Source organism: Ptychodera flava, chromosome 7 (genome assembly GCF_041260155.1).
Source record: "Ptychodera flava strain L36383 chromosome 7, AS_Pfla_20210202, whole genome shotgun sequence".
Lineage (NCBI taxonomy): Eukaryota > Metazoa > Hemichordata > Enteropneusta > Ptychoderidae > Ptychodera > Ptychodera flava.
The window spans coordinates 27,505,823-27,523,565 of NC_091934.1; the positions used below are offsets into that span (position 1 = coordinate 27,505,823).

The following is a 17,743-nucleotide window of genomic DNA, read 5'->3' on the forward strand; positions in this document are numbered from 1 at the left end:
AAATAGAGCTTCCTAAGTTTAATCCAATCAATAAGCCTTTCTCAACAGATGAGCTATGAGGGCATAAAGCAGTAATATGTCGTTTCCATCGGTGGAAATTTTGACTTCTCAGCAAATATTGTTTCCTCTCTGACGTTTTCGGACATTTGGTGAATTTGCAGAGCTGAAATTAACCGTTTTTGAAGGCTTCAGTCATGTCGTCAAGTGAGGCACAAGATGTCGATGTGACACAAGGTAAAACGAGAAAACTGATTTTGCTGTCTGCTTCTGAGCCGAGAGTTCACAGTGGCTGTGTCTATTTTTGTACACCCAAGGTGTACTTAAAATATTGAAAACTAGAAAGGCAACTATAATCAACTGCAAGACCATGAACTTTGCTTTGACTTCCTAAAATGTAATTTGTATTATTTACATATAACAGAAACCGCCAAGGGAACATCAGCAAAATACTAGAAACACAATTGAGGAGGGAGGATGTGAAAGTAAAAATTTGATATTATAAACTAGTCTTGATAACCGTTCCATTGTTTACGCTCATATCCTCAGAGTAACACTAACAGTGAATAGTAGTTTGCTCATTTGGACTATAGAATCACGTGAGCCACTAATGTTAAATAATGCCGCAAATTCCTTTTGACTTCATAGTCATCCTATGGTGAACAGCGATGTCGAGATAAAATTCAAAAGGATTTTGAACATAGTCAAAGGTCGTGTCCAGGGTTTGAGCTTCAGGTCACTTATTTGTACCCTCCTATAGTATTACCACACAATACAATACAAAGGAGAATTTTAGACATCTACTCAAAGTTGTTCGTATACAGTCTCAGATATCTGTGTGTAACTTTGCTCTTTTCCTCCGTGTAAATCTTACAGTGTTCTTTAAAGTGTAAGTCATGGACCCTCGATCATATTTTAGATAACTATTGTTTTGAAAGTTTCAGAGCAGTTATTGTAATGAGATTGTGCTGTTATAGGATTCTATTGTATGATCCTTCATCAGTAATCTGAATGTAGAAAAAAAATTTTTGGAAGCAATAACAATAACTTCCATCATCCATGCATGTACAAAGTGCCATGCCAACTTTAGCTTGAAATGTTTCTCAAATGGCTCGTTTAATGTGCTGTGTTTTGTCACAAATCAGACTACAGTTATTTTCAGTGTTCAGTCACAAAAGAAGTATTAAAGGCCCGATAGCTGTATCTTTTAGCATTATTTTTTGTGATTTTACTTCCAAACTATAACAAGTTCATGGAAATGTACTCATTGAGGGGTGTTTATACAGGTAGAATAAACTGTCCACTGGGACGACATGTGCAATTTTGAGCAAGATAAATAATAAATGTTTGCCCAAACATAAAATGGCGCCCTCATGCAGATAAAGCAAAAACACAGTACGCAGTGCATATATGCATTGGAATCTTCACAGAAACAACAGAGTAGTCCAATATAATGCATAGTGCTGAATGTTTTCCACTGGGACACCATATGCTATGTTTTCTTTGTAATATTACCAATTTTTAAAATGGCGGGAAATCAAAATAACGGTTAAAATTTAAATTTACTTGTCCAATTTTTCAGTGGTAAAAGACTATATCCTTTAAATCTGTAGAATTTAAAGAAAACCAGAGAAAATAGAAAGCCTTTTTCAGGTCGACAAATTTCAAGAGTTACAGCTACAGGGGCTTTTAGTAACCCTTATCCTGCAAAGTTCATATGTCACAATCAGGTCAAGTTCGTTCACACCAGGCATAGCAAGTCCTGTGTGTTGCATTTATCACAAGACCTGAACATTTGATCGCCCCTGAAAACATAGAGATACTCGAAGAGTCATGATTTTTACTGGCTAAACAATGGTCACTCCATGACCTTGGCTAAACCTACCATAAGACAGTGTGTCAAGTTGGTAAATATATGTTAAGTTTACCTTACTTATTACTGATTTGGCAGATATAAAAGTGAAGGGCCTTGCTGGATAGGGGTTAAGCTGTCAGAGTACTTTCCAAAATCTGTACTGTGAGTTATTTATGGACAGAAGGACCTATTGACATTTGCCATGCACTTCTCCTTGGTTTTAGGAAAGGATAGGGGCCTATAAGCTTACAGCATTGTTCAGGATAGCTTTTAAACCATGCCGTGACATGATTACTTAAAACAAATACTGTGGTAGTTCATACCAAGTAATACATAAAGAAAAATCTGAGCATGACTTTCTCCTCCACCAGTTAGTTATTCAACAAAAACATGAAGCCTTGAAGAGAGAGAGAGAGAGAGATGGTGACCTTTTTGTATGCATTATTTTGCATCATTGAATACGATGTTTCCTCACTTTCTTACAATCGGAGATCTACATGTAGCCAACATTGGTTACCTTTATGCTATTCAGTGGTATTTGAGTGACTTGCATATCAGGTTGTCAATTTGACAAGGAATATTTACAGATTTGTAATTTAGGATACAGCAGTCTAAATTCCATGTTTAAAGACCAAAAAACTTGAAGTAACACTGCTACGTTCATGCAAATAGTAAAAGTTTGCCCATAGGCCCTCAAGAATCTGTGTATTATCCATTTACCACATTTTATGGGTATACTTTATGGACAGTATTTTAATGATTACTCTAGTAGTGTCCATAAATGTATACCTAAATGAAGCATAGATCACATCATCAAATATCATTGTCACTTATCAAGTGATACATCTTTTGACCATCAGTTGAAAGCACTGAATTTCAAAAGAGTTTTACAAATTCTATCATACTGTATTCAATTTGATAACCGTGCATATTTTTATTGTGTTGTTATTACAGTCGCTGCAGACATTCTGTGCGAGTTCCTTGAAGTTGCATTCCATTTGATTCTCTACATCAGAGAAGTGTACCCTGCAGGTATATTTGAAAGAAGGAAGAAGTACAATGTCCCTGTGCAGGTTTGTTCACATATGTCAAAATTGTCCTTCTGCAGCTCTATAGATAGTGCTTAATAAATGATAGAGATTGAAAGAAGTGAAAATTGATGAATGAATCACTGAAAAGTCCTTCTGATTGTAAACTTGATGAACCATGTTGCTCTTTCACACCATTCTAAAGCCATCTAGTGGAAAATATCACTGAAAATTTATGAACCTCCAGTCATGTATACCTGTCTATTACTTAGTTGTTTATCTCACAGTCATTCCATCGAATCTAATTTTAGATTTAAGTTTCAGTTCTTCCTGTAACACTAGTAGCAGCAATCTAAAATTATTAGGTATAGTATTGGTAAGATAAATATCTGTTTAGGTTTCGATAAGTATAAATGTTTATGTAATTATAAAGTATATTGTCAAATTAAAAAAGGAGAGCATAGATTCAACTATGTGGAAAACGCAATGTTATTGGTTGGTTAGAGTTTATGTGTGTTCTGATTTGTGTGAAGTTTGCTTGTTTTGTGTGAATGTGTAAGCTACATAAATCTATAAAAAGATTAATCACATCTACAAAAGTTTTTTTGATATAGAAACCTTCGTAGTTTATTTTGCTAAGGTCTCTGGTACATTTTGGAACCCTTGTGACATTTCTGTTGTCCTCAGATGTGATTGCATTGATATAGCAAGGAGAACTTTGGCAACATGACTGGGGAACGACAGTAACAAAAACACAGGTGCCATTCAGTAGTTCATTCTATCAGCTCTAAGAGTTAAGTTGCAAAGTTCTGCATGTTTGATACCTGTACAAAGGAAATTAATGCACTTTTCTTCTCTACTTTCAGATGTCATGTCACCCTGAAGTTAATCAGTATATCCTGAATGTACTTCAAAGTATAAAACCACTTGTAGAAAAGGTATGACTGTATGGTTTATTTGCATTCTATATTAACCCTTTCAAGGCCAAAGTCAATTTTTATTGCCTTTATAAAATATACCCAGATTTTTGCCAAAATTATGATCAAAAACTGTAGTTGATGAAATGTAATATCCATTTGGTCCAACATTATAAAAAGATTACAGAAAAATTTATAAGAAGTGGCAACATGTTGCACTAAAATTTTTATGGGAAAAATTTGAGCACTCAAAGGGTTAAGCACCATATTCATCAGCAGACAGCGCCCAATAAGAAAAACAGGTTTTCTAATTTTCATCTTTCTTCCTGTATGTATCTGTTCCTTCATCCCCAAATATTGAAGTGAAACCAAAAATCATGCCGTAGAAACCAATGAGATCAAACCTGATCAAATGAGATCAAAACTGGTCTTAAAAATCACATTTCAGGAAACCATAATCAATGTGTTATTGCATTTTGATTTTCCACATGGATGACAATTGACCTCTAATAACCTCCTGTGTTGCAGGATGAGATCCAACAGGTAGCACTTGCAATACTGGACAAAGACCAAAAACCTGTGGAGAGATTTGTTTTCGAGATTGCACCAGTCAAAGAACCTTCCTTGAAGTAAGCAACTTTACTATTATACATTTTTTGGAGTTTTAAAATAGTGGAGGTAAGAAGTCAGTTTGTCAGATTATACCAACTGTGCCTTATACATCATGATACAAAATGTACATTATGTCTCCATGCTCCTATTTATATCTGTTCACCTGAAGTTTGGAAAGATTTTGTGTATCTTTAACATAAACATAGAATCTGGTTTATTGTACTTAGTTAAGTTAGTTTCATATGGGCTACACCTTTTGATTTTACATCAAAATTGTACAATTTTCCTGAAAATGCACTCCAGAACTGTAACCTTGTCCTGTCAATACTAAGTTAAAAACTATCTACTGTTGATTGACCAATCAGAGTGCTCAATTCAGGGTGTTTTATTTACTCGTAAAGCCTTGGTTACAATCATAATGCGGATTGCAATAGTGGGAAGGGCACTGAAGCACAGGGAAATTGCGGGGTAAAAAATAAATTAAACCATACACCATTGAAATTGTTTCTGCAATACTTTAATGAGCACCAGGCACACTTTACATAAAAGCCCTAGGGCTTTTATATAAAAGGCCCTAGATTTGCTTTTTTAGAATAAATTATCCAAATAAAGAGAATTCAAATCAAAACAGACTTTTTTCGAAAGAGACGTCTTTTCTGGTGAATTTGAAGCACGCAACTGGCTGATCGTGGTTTTCGGTGCGAGTACTGCGGTCAGCATCCTCAGACAAATCGATTGAAACCGGAAGCTTAAGGAGCGAATCATTCATATCATGCTTGGCAGGGTTGGACATGGACCTTTGCCCGCCGGTGTTTGAAATAGTATTGATATCTGGTTTCGACTCCCGTGAATACAAAAGGCGTAGCATTAATTTCAATACTTGCCACAAATCTTACAGTTCAGTCAGACAAATTATTCCTACACATGTTGCATGTAACAATCGATATCCTGGAAACACTAAATGCATTTTCAAGATAAAAATTACAAACTCCTACCTTTTTGGATGATTGTGGCTGTAAGAGGTCCGAGACATGACGTAACTGTTCATCTGACGGGCGCTTGTACACTCTGACCGCATCAATACTTCTGTGACCAGTGCGCTTCATAATCAGATCCTCTGACACACCTGCTTGATAAAGTGCTGTGGCAGTGGTGACCTGAAATATGACATTTAACACTGTAATATCCTGTGAACATTTCGGCTAGATTTTCCTCCTCAAAATCTCTCCTACTTAATTTAACAAGTCACGATGAAATTGTGGGTTTGCCATATTTTACTCTGAAAGCTAACAAATCAATCACCCAAGAGTTAAGTTTAGGTAATGTGAAAACATCATTTGGCATTTTTTTATTTCCATTGAGAAATTTTCACACAGCCTTATTTTCACTAGTGAAATGATTTTCAAATATTTTCTTGAGGTATTGTAGTACATTGAAAGCGTATTAATCTTGCAGCATCTTACCTTCCAACAGTGATTTGTATATTCTCCCTCAATTCCAGCACTTTTAAACATGCGAGACATGTAGTCTTCTAACAGATTTTTCCCTATGATCTGAAGGGAAAATTGGACTTTGTCGTCGCTTCTGGCAAGGGGTCGCCGATAAAATGGTCCCTTGGATGGAATGTACGAAATGTATTTATTGAAAAGAGCAACAACACATCGTTCAGTATCATCACGATTCCCGTACTGTTTTATCACTTTATTTTGGACATTGCGCTGATGAACCCCGTGCTTATTATTTTTACTTTCTCTGCCAATATACTGAATGTAGCTTCCAACACTGTCCGTACCAAATGCAAATTGAGTCACTTCAAGGCTGCGGTGTTCTGTTCGTCTCTTCCTCTGAGTCCAAAACATTTGCAAGTATAGAAGAAGATTTTGTATGACAGCCCAAGGCTACTATAATAATTTTTCATGTTCTGTTGTGATGGCATTTTTCGACTCGCATTTGCAGCCTAAACCTTCAGCGTGCATCTTTTTCATCATACCATCAAGAATTTGCCAACTTGTGACAAAGTTTGAATCCTTGTCGTCTAAGAAATTCAGATCAAAATGTCCAAAATTATGTCTTAAATGTCGTAGGAGTCCACAGGCCAACTGATAAAGTGTGTTTGGTATGTACTTCTCGCCGTCACGTTTACGGACTTCCACATAAAAATACTGCAGCCAAAAATTCAGCTCCATGGCACTCACCTCACTGAAATCAATGGGCACTCGGTCATGCTGCAATACTGAAACGCCAATAGAATTTCTATTTTCTGCCCAATCATTCCAAACCTTGGCAGCCCATTTTGTATTCACCTGTGTAGTTTTAGGTATTCTTGTTTCGCGAATATCCGAAAAATCATTTTGATTTACAATTACTTCAAACCTCTTTGTTTTGATCTTTTCATCAACGGAATTCGAAGTAACTTCCATCCCGATGTACATGTAAGGGATTTAAACAACGACACCCACCAACGATGCGACGGCACCAAATTCGAGCTCCTTGCAAGAGTGGAACTAACATACTGTGAAGAAAAATATTAACCTCTGGAGCACGCCACGTCACCAAATTCCAGAAACGAATGACAGCGCCGTAGTAAAGTACTGTCCAATCAAAAGTGAACATGTCATATTCTCTAGACATCTGGAACGTTTTAATATTCAAATTTGGTAACACCGCGGAAACCAGCTGCAACACAAAATCTGCGGTGGTACAAACATAAACTAATGTGCCCTAGGGCATTTATAGGATGTTCCATTACATTGGAAGGCTATTTCACAAATAAAAGTTTTAATTCATATCCTAAACATGTTACATTGACAAAGGGGACGGTTGACGTAAACACATTGAAAACAAAAATATATCAGTTAGGGGCGATAGTTTTTAAGTCGGATAAAACCCTCGTACTCGGGCTCTTCTGGTATATAAAGTCCAGCCCTACAATATCGTTGGGTTGGACTTTATATACAAGAAGAGCCCTCATACTCGGGCTTTATCCTATACTTAGAACAATGCAACTTCGATTGATACACAGAAACCATAATGACACGTTATTTTCTATAGGAATGATAGCTACTTGCTAAGATTGGAGCAGTCACTGAGAGCCTTTCTGCTGAAATTAAATGTCTGTGATGCCATGTTAGAAAAGAACCCTCAAGGTAAGAGGGGGTAGATATTGTTGGTGTTTTTGTCATGGATAGTTTTATTGTCAATTTTAACATTTTTATAACCATGCTTTACATGAGCTTCCTCTCCATAAACTATTAGCAATTAGCAGAAATGTGAAAATTCATGATAGTTATAATAACAATAATGATAATAATAATATTTGTTCTGTATTATACCGGTATGCCTCCTGCCTTAAATACCATGCATTACAAAAATAATTGGTCCAGACATGTGCGGAATAAAATAACATTGCAAACATAAAAATATTTGGTAAAGAATTAAGAGTTTCTACCAAACAATTTTTTTCTTACTTTAAAGTCATAAAATATAAGCTTCAACTGATTTAATAAAGTGTTTAGTATATAGCTGATATAAGAATTGAATATTTTCTATAGGATAGTAATTCCCAAAAGAATTTTAATCATTGCATGAGCATAGCAAAAAACCTTACAGATGACACCTACAGGTGTGTCCTTTTCTACACTGAAGCCATGTAAGATATCACAGAATCAGTATCCTGCAGCACAGAAAATGTACTATTGTAGGAGCTGAACTTTACTTATCCTTTTTCACACCAATTCAGATTCTTCATTCAGTGTACTGGTTTACACCAAAGCAGCTGGATTTGTCAGCATGGAAGACAAGCAGTTTATTCAGGTATTTATACATCCAAATTCCACCTCCCAATAGCGTTCATGCTGCAGAGGACTGACCATCAACATGAATTTTGGCCATTGATAAACAAGTTGAATTTTATTATAAATTCCTACAGTGAATTCCTGAGTGAATCCGATTATCACAGGTCCATGACCAGTACTGGTTTCCCTAGACTGGAATATCCATCACTCGAGGGCGCTCTCTACGCTCCCTCAAGTGACAGCTCTTTCAGTCTATGATTTCCCTGGACTAGGAAAAGATGTACCATTGAGATAGTTCATTCCAGAAGAAATACATTACCTTAGACTACCAGTGGATTTCTGCAACACTTGCTTTGTGTGTGTTTGTTTTGTTATTACTATTATTAGCTTTTATTTAAAAACAATAAACTGTTGAGCCTTTGGCTCTTCTCTCACAGTGGGTGGACTTAAGTGAAACAAAATTAGAATGTACAAATTTAAAATTACAAAGTAAAAAACTGAAAACACAAAAATTAAAAAAATATGAAAATAGTGAAAGTCAAAGAAATAACAATGAACAAAAAAGTGAGATGTAATAAGTGAGATGATATCCTGAGTATTTTTAAAAACGGTGGTACGAGCACCTGTGAATTTACATACCCCATTTACATGCATGCACCTGCCTTTCAGCGAGTGTTCAACCTCGTAGTCAGGTAATCCGTTACAGCCAACCTTGTAGAGAGTGCATTAGCTCAGAAGTGTATAGTTGATTGGTAGATTGTAATTATTCACAGCAACTTATAAGTCTGAGACTTGGGCCATTGAGTAGCTGATTGGCAGCTTTGAAATGAGTCATTATTGTCAATGATATTCAGCCAATTAAGCTACAAGTCTTGTAGACACTGCACACAGCCAGAAATTTTGTGTTATCACTTTTCACCAGTGCAAGAATCTCAATGATGGATACATCTCTTGTGTTTTAGGATTTTCCCTGGATGGAAGCTGATCAAAGAACTTACACCATGCCAGATGCAAAGATGGTCCCATTGAAGACTATGTCATCTGATCTCATCAAGGTATATACATAGATTCAAACTACAGGAATAACATGCAAAAAATTTTAATTGCCGAGTTTTTCATATCAAAGTCATCCCAAGTGTTGAGTTCCCAGTAGAGGACTACCTGTGAAAGAGATCACTAGGCTACCTGAAAGGCATCATCACCATCATGAAAAAAGAACAAAAGGCTAGGCCAGATGTCAGTTTTCTTCAAGTAACTTCATAAACGAAAGAATCGCAGTGTTGTCGTTGAGGGCGCCCTGCATATGACAGCCGTGTTGTTCATTCTGTGCTGATGCGTTATAAACATTTGTGTACCCACGCATAGTAGTGTTGTAAGTGTAACGTGTTGTCTTTTGGTGTGTTTGTTCTTCAGATGCAATTGTATGTGGAAGAAAGTGCACAGAAAGTTCCATGATTCGGAAAACTTGACAGATGCTCCTGACCATTCTGGGAAAGTTTTCTCTATCAGTTTGTGGCTGTGGAAAAGTTCTATGCATGTTACAGTGCACAAAATGCCACTTTGTACATGACTCACAGTTGTCACTTTTTGCTTCATCATGCATTTGAACAAAACTGTAATCCAGATACACAGACATTAATGAGGTATCAGCCTATATGATAGACCATGATATCAACTCATCTGGTGTTAAAGAATTAAACAGCATTGAAGTTTACAAAGGAAGTATGATGACAGTCACACAGGAAACCAGTGAATAAAGGTATTACTTGCTTTGGAAGACAAATGAAAAAAGTTGATTGTTTTCGCAAAGATATGAGTCCAGTTGTCTATTCTAAAGATTGATTTAACTTAAACTAAGGACATTATTCTAAGCTGCTTACAATAAAGATTGATGTTTATATACCACAGAAACTTGACAATGCCATCACAGACTGCTTATTTGTACAGAGTATAAAACATCACATCATTGTATATTGGGCAAAACCTTTTAATGCTCTCATACTGAGAAATAAATTTCAAACCATAATATTCCAGTCAGCTTTGTTTCTCAATATACAGGCCAAACCAACTTGGTGAATAAAAGTGCCCATAACACATTTGGTAATCCAATCCTTTCACCCCTGTCCCTAAATAAAGTAGTCTCAAGTCCCCATTTAAAACAATGTAATTTGACTATAAAGTCGGGGGGGGGGGGGGGGGGGGGGGGGGGGGGCAGGATGTTTGATGACCTCAGAAACAGGTGAACTACAAATAATCTGACAAAAATGCATCCAGCAAAACTAATCAAGATAAAGTGCCACAATGTTTTCTTTTTATTGCTTCACTGAACTGTGCTAGATACCTATTATAATCACTGTGCTGTGTAGAGACTCTGGTATCTAGTGTCTAGAGACAGTGATGTCCAGTGTGGGTGCATTCATTGCATGGATTAGCACTGAAAAGCTCCCACGTTGTCCAAACCTGAGTTGAAAGAACATCGCAAACCATGCAGAAAAGGGAACAAGCAGGCCCACACAATGATTGCTACTTCTGTGAAGGACAGATTAGCAACACCTAGTGAAAGCGCAGGGGATTACCGATTTAATCTGATGTGAGTGTCATTGTTTCATCGCTTCATGAACACCTGAATCACTCCTGTTGTCAACAACGTGAGTGATTTCAAAGGTATTCAGCCTGAAGTCAGCCAGTGGCTGAATTGTGACTTGTAGCGGAGCACAACTGAAAGTATTCAGTGCTGAAAAACATTGCCAGTCATGAATTTGAATGGTCGATTGTAGCCTGGTAGAGATGGAAACATCCAATGCCAAAACTGTTGACAAACAAACATCGTCAGGCGTGAATTTTAAAGGTGATTTTACGGGTTGAGCTGGAATCATTAAATTCCAAAACTTTTAACAAACACATCTCCAATCATGAATTTTGAATTCACAACTTGCAATACATGCAAATGGCTGTTAAAATTCCAGACATGCAAGATGTATGATTTTGCCTGTTTCTTCCAACAACTTTGACACAATATGTACCCAATCACCAACCTGTCATTGGCAACTTTCAATGCATTTCTAGCCTTTCACTTCAGGGCACAAGCTTTGCTTTCAGACATACATGGGCTCTCAGTTTTAGAATTTTTTTTGTTTTGTAAGCCTCTGTCTCCGTCCTTGATCATGTTTATTAGCCCTTTCTAAATCTGAGAACTGGACAATATATTCCAAGCAAGCCAATCTTCCAGGAGGAACGAAACCCTCGTCACACATGAGGTTGCAGTTACTATCAAAAGAAAAATTATCTGTAAGGATTTAAGTTTTGCCATTTTGAAATTCTAGGCTTGATAAAGTTTAAGGAATTTATTTCTCTGGCACCAAAATTCCAAATTAATTACTTCTTGACTTTGAAAGAGACTTACTTAGAGTTTAAAATTGAAAACACTAGGTAGTATGCGCCTGGAAAGTGAAAGCCTTGAACTTTTGCTTAAACTTTCCTCAACCATTCTCTTTCATATCAAGAATAAAATCGCTGTCACTCTACAAATTTTGGTACTATAGAAACAAATTACCAAAGTTATGCCAAATAATTACCAGTATTTGAAATTTAAAATGGCCTCCATCCCTGTATTAACTCTATGGAGAAAAATAATGTTTTCAATTTCCGAAAAACTAAGACTGTGAAAAGTTTTCTTCACCGAGAGCTTCAAAATGAACCCCTACAAGTCGTAGATCAGAAAAGAATTGTAAAAGTTTGAGTCTCTGAATATCTGTCCCTGAGGCACATTCTACCCAAGAGTAGTTGAAACAGCAACTGATGTTGTCTAGATTGGACTGAGCTGGTTAGTACTATATAGAGACAAACAAAAAGACACCAATTCTCTGTACACATATTTTAATTTGTCAAAAAAAAAATGATTTAATAATATACAACAAATAAATCTGAAAGAAGGTTGAGCATTTTGAAAACTGTAAAGGTGACACTGTAGGACAACTGAAAATGCAAAATTTGTTACAATATATTTGTAACATCACAAATTTCATCAAACAGGTGCATCTATCTGTAAAGTAAAGTTTACACAATCATTGAGTTTTGAACTGAAAGACTGACAAATTAATGGCCAACTGTCCATAGGAAAGAAGTGGTTGATTTCACTACGAAACCATCGTACTGTCCTTGAAGAAGTCACACACAAAGAATAGATATCTGAGAGTTGTACGAATTTCATATGGACTATACCGATTCTCAACACCTACCCCCACACCCCTGTATATGAGTCCACCCAGCCCACTGAAAACAATAAGGGCTATCCCAAAGTCTGGGGGTGCAAAGATTTGTATTCAAAAAGTCAAGATTTTAAATATGATAATCATGATTTTTTACAGAGGAACAGTCTGGCTTTTCACCAGAATACTTGGCTTGCAAAACTGATGACCTTACAGCAAATATACTGACCACCACGATTCCTGGAAGTTATTGATTCTGTAAGCTTAATGCACACACATACTTGCTATGCCCACTAAATTTTATTATGATGGCTAAAAAACCTCTCCTTGTGGGAAGAAAAATCAGAAGGCCCACTTATAAATTTCGTAAGGCAATAACTGTGTAAAAATGCTGCCACTGGCATCTATAATCAAGTACTTTGGCAAATACACAGAGCAAATCAGGGCACCTGTAATTAACCTTCAATGCGGGCGTGAGCATTGGTCTACTATTTTCATTCACATAAAGTGGACAATATTGTCGCAAGTCAATGCATTGAATATCTTGCAATGAAAATTCTTTAAAACCAGTAACAAAAAATATTTGAGTTTCAAACAGCCTTTCAAATCCTAAATATCAAAAAAAATTTGGGATATTTATAGTTTACACATCTGAAACTGATACAACATTCCCAACAACCATGATCAATATTGGGGTGAAAATGACATTTCTCTCTCAATGACTGAATTCCAAAAATTAGTTCCAATGAAAATGAAAAATTATTATGCATCTTTTTGGGCTTTCATTTTAATTTAGAAAGTTCTGTCAGTATTTTGCATGTCAATTTTATTGTTATGCGTGAAGTGTAGTGAACAGAATTGTGACAGTTGTATAAATATGTTCTACAAATTTTAGATAACAAATGGGCGATACAAAATGGTACAGACGTAAGATATACATAATTGTATAGATTATTGTAGATATACTACAATACCAGGAACCCGTATGACAGAATTTCATCTATTGTGAAACCTCGGTACAGCTGTGTACAAGGGTGCCATTATGTAGGGTGGCAATGGGCTTTGTGACGGAAATCACAGTATAACTGAGAGTTCATGACTTCATACAAAATACCCTCATCAATTTCAGAAATTTGTCGATTACTACTGGAAACCACCATGTGTTATGTTTGCAGATGTATTCAAAACTTGGTTACACCACCAGGGCTGCAACTTGCCCCTACGAAGTCAATGTGATCCCACTGACCATGAAGTGTCCTCTTTGTCTTACGTAATGGTGTATTGCTGACTTGGAGAAATGTTCAGATAATACTGACTCAAAGATTTGAAATCGTGTTAGACGGCAGGAAGAGTTGAAAATGTTACTTTTTAAAAGTGTTTTAGAATAGTTCTCATCCCTGATTGGCTTATCTTTACTTAGTCCATCAGCCCCCTCTTTCTCTCTCTCTCTCTCTCTTCAATTTACCTCATGATCACAGGCATTTTCAGACATATTGCTGCAAAAGCAAATAAATCAGAAGGGTGGGACCGTCCCCTGAAATCACATTCACAATTTGTGGTTCATCTTTCACCTACATTTTCTCTTTCTCTTTTCTCTTTCTGTTTCTTCAATAAAAGAAACTACACTATCCTTGAATATGGACTATCATTGAAATTGGCAAAACAAAAAATCAAAATTGTTATCATGTTGGCTGTATCACAAAGCCATTGGGATTGAGAAGTGGATGGAGGGAAGTAAAACAGTAACATGTCAGTCAAACTGGACTGAAAGTTTCTTACTGGCTGACTAAAGATCGCACCTGGTTAAATATTGACCAATGCCAGGGGACTTCACAAAAATTGAGCTAAATGCAGGTAATTCATACTTCTGTGGACAGGTGTACTCCATCACAATATGCAAACTATCAAAGGTCATCAGAGTTTTATGTAGAGAAAAAACTGTGTCCGGAAGAGCACCTAATCTTAACTGATATTTCTGTAGGCAGGTGTACTTCACCATAATATGTAAACTATGAATGGCCATAAGAGTTTGTTTCAGATAAGAAAGAATGGTTGGAAAAGCACCTGATGAAATAATTTTACACAAAATAAATACGCAAAAAGAAAGGAAAGAGATGTACATGAATGCAATTACAGTAGCTACATTCCAATCTCAGGAATAAGTCTTTAAACATCCCCTCCCAAAAAAACGACAATTTCTTTACAACTTTTATTTTGCAAAAAAACTCAACAGATATCACGATACTATGATAAACACTTGACGACAATTTTACCTAATTTATTTCTTGTTTTGAATCACAGTTAAAGCAGTTATAAAAAGGAAACATCTTGGAAGAATTTGAAATCTAGTGGTTTTTGTCTCCAGTGAAAGCACGATGGATTTCACTTGTTTTCAAACCCAGGATTCACTGCACCTTCTCTCAATATAAGTGTTATAAATTAACCAATGGGAGTGCAGTCACATGACCCTATTTAAATAATTTGATTAACATAACTTGCATGTAAACATTTCATTTCACATTGGACCTATCAAAGGGCAGAGCTCCCCTGAAGACTGCCCTTATTTGGTCACTGGTACAGCTCATAAAATGCCTATTTAAATACAATCAAAAACTGACACCAGTGATACCGTAGCAAACCACTGTACAACCACAGTCACACACATAAATTTTTTCTACAAAAAAAAGGCATCTGTGAAGTGACATCATTGCTAATAGTTAGCAAGAATACTACAGCTTGGGTTCTAACATAGTCATGTCTATGTTAAGTCATAGTTGAGGAGACTTTGTTCCCCACCGTTTCAGTGGTGCACTGGTTCCAATATCGTCTACAGATGCAAATCTTGGACACAGTTTCCCAGGAGACTCCTATCACAGACGTGAGGCTCCACGGCCTGGGTTTGCATCGACGAAATCTCTTGCTGTTGTTGGATATCGTAGTCAGTTGGAGACTCCACCATCAGTGCAACTTTCCACTGATAGTTATCATGTCTCTCTCACTCCATGCAGGAGAAAACAGCCATCTTTATCTCCATGGTTGCAGAAATGCATCTTCTCATCACACAGACATCAAATGAGACACCCTAGATTGCTCTTGATATCTCACAATTCAATTCACAGCGGCCTAATCACCACCAGGCTCTACACTTCACCATTCCGAGGAATATCAACTGACCCAAGACTGAATCAAGTGACGGCAATGCTCCCGGATATCCAAGCAACTCAGTGTTGCGGAAAACCTCCGGCACCTCATTTCAACAGATGTCTTCCTCACAAAAGAGGTGGAAGTCTCACCCAGGAAAAGTATCAAAAATGTCTCTTTGTGGGTGAGTAGAAATCGTGATGTACACAAAGTCGTAGTTGTACGCTACAAAGAGAGTAGTATCTTTCAAGAGCCCATCACTAGTGAAATACATTAATCTTCTTTGTTATTGGTTTCCTACACATGGGGCAGTTCTTCAGCGGTTTGGCGCACTTTTTGCATGTGCTGTGTCCGCAGAGGAACACAACGTTGCGTTTGGTCTCCATGCATATTGTGCAGAGCTGTGCCTCTTCCATTTCTCGCATCTTCTCTTGCATCTGTCTCAGTTCCAGTGGACTTGGACTTCCGCCCATCTGAGTGCCATCTGAAATATACACATACGTACACAAAACATTGATGACTAAATATGTACATTTACATACATGTGGCAGAGGTCATAAGTTGAACTTTTGAACTTTCAGAAAGTTGAACCTGTGCTTTTGGTTTTCTTATAGTTTTTCAAAATTTTAGCAGAATCACTTTACGACATCTTAAGCTCAAACTGCAGCATCTACGTGGGTTTTTTTTTCTTATTTTTCAACTGTTGACAAAACTGTCCTCTGTTTCAACTTATGCCAAACACAATCTGAAAGGGCAAACCAGATGCTGAAAATATTTCAAACAACACACAGACGATGGTAACAGAGTTGTTGTGTATGACAAAAAATACCTACTGGTATAAAAATATACAAAATTCAATATTAAATTTTAACAGCAACTTTCTGCCCATTTCACACATCCAGTTGATTTATACATAATAGTACATGGTATTAACACAGCACAAGCAAGGCATTTTACAGCATGGTGAAATGAAGTAGATAGAATGCAAAATGCTGAATGCTGATGCAAAACAAGGGCTTGATGCGGTTTGCTATTTGTCTGATCATTATTGGTTTCATATGAGATGTGACTGATGGGAATGAAACAACAGATGTACATCAATGCTGACAATATGATGACGAAGTAAAAAGCTAGTGTCTCCCTAGGCATTGTTCCTGATACTACAGACATGTGTGAGGGGAGATGCATCAAGGAATAAAAGAGAAGCTTCAATGACATGACGAGAGTACATTTGAGGGTTTTATTGCATGGAAAGGGCATGTGTGACATATACACACAGAGCAGCACATGTTGTAGATACCGGCTTGTATTGGACATGACAAGATATAGCTGTGGAGCAGACTCAGTGGAGTGATCAGACATCAAACAGACAAACTTCGAAGACAGATCGCTGCCCCTGTCAAAGTTGTTGTGTGTAATTCCTTAGAAACACCACAGATTTTGCATCTACAAAAAGTAAACGTCTGCTGTGTCAATCACATCAGCTAGACTTTGCAAAGATATATAGTGGGGGGAGGGGGGTAGGGGGCACCGCCTTACTAAAGCATTCAACAGAGAAACTGGGAAATGTAATACATTCCAGTGAGTCCAAATTCATTTTCCAACTATGAACAATAACCTAGCCTCTTTATCGGTATTCCTTGCACAGATGTTAAGTGGTATGTATATCTCAAAAACAATGTTGTACATTTGCTCACTGACAATGGAGTGAAAGGTATTCCAAAGCTACAGGGAAGCTTTATTTGACAGGAAAGGAAAGACATTTAAAAGAGCAAATTTTCCTTCTGAACATATTCAATATTATTTATAGTTTCTCGTCATGCAATATTTGAGTAAAGTCAAGGAAGGACACTGTGCTTTTCATAGATTTAAGAAAAGAGTTCCTCACAAGCAATCATTTGCAAGCCTTATCAATTTGACTTCAGACAGGCAGAAAATATTTTACAAACTTGTGCATCATAGAAAGCATGGTGTGTGTACTCATCGTAGTACATGCAGACAGACTATGTAAGATTTGTCATTTAGAAATCTAAAACAATGGTAATTGTTTGAGTTGGGTGTCTTGAAGAATACAGCATAAAAGAACTCACAGCAAGGGCAAGTTTACCTACTGGAAAACCACAAAAAATCTGACCTACGACAAATTTGATTGACACCTATCCCCATTTCACCGTTTGAAATGTAGGGCATT

The 17,743-nt window shown here is 36.8% G+C and overlaps 2 protein-coding genes across 4 annotated transcripts in view; one reads left to right on the forward strand and one right to left on the reverse strand.

Annotated features, from left to right (window-relative positions):
- Positions 1 to 37: 37 nt before the first annotated feature.
- LOC139137147 (mitotic spindle assembly checkpoint protein MAD2B-like) lies at positions 38 to 10,127 on the forward strand. Its single transcript, XM_070705114.1, has 8 exons — positions 38 to 234; positions 2,807 to 2,925; positions 3,747 to 3,818; positions 4,326 to 4,426; positions 7,461 to 7,555; positions 8,149 to 8,222; positions 9,166 to 9,258; positions 9,617 to 10,127. The coding sequence occupies exons 1-8, from the start codon at positions 195 to 197 to the stop codon at positions 9,656 to 9,658; spliced, it is 636 nt and encodes a 211-aa protein (XP_070561215.1). The 5' UTR covers positions 38 to 194; the 3' UTR covers positions 9,659 to 10,127.
- Positions 10,128 to 12,062: 1,935 nt separating this feature from the next.
- LOC139137145 (E3 ubiquitin-protein ligase MIB2-like) overlaps positions 12,063 to 17,743 on the reverse strand; it is a 53,645-nt gene continuing 47,964 nt past the window's right edge. For all 3 annotated transcript variants that reach the window (XM_070705109.1, XM_070705108.1, XM_070705110.1), the window contains one exon: positions 12,063 to 16,036. In XM_070705109.1, coding sequence (XP_070561210.1) covers positions 15,813 to 16,036 — 224 coding nt within the window. In that variant the 3' untranslated portion in view covers positions 12,063 to 15,812. The remainder of the gene's footprint in view (positions 16,037 to 17,743) is intronic.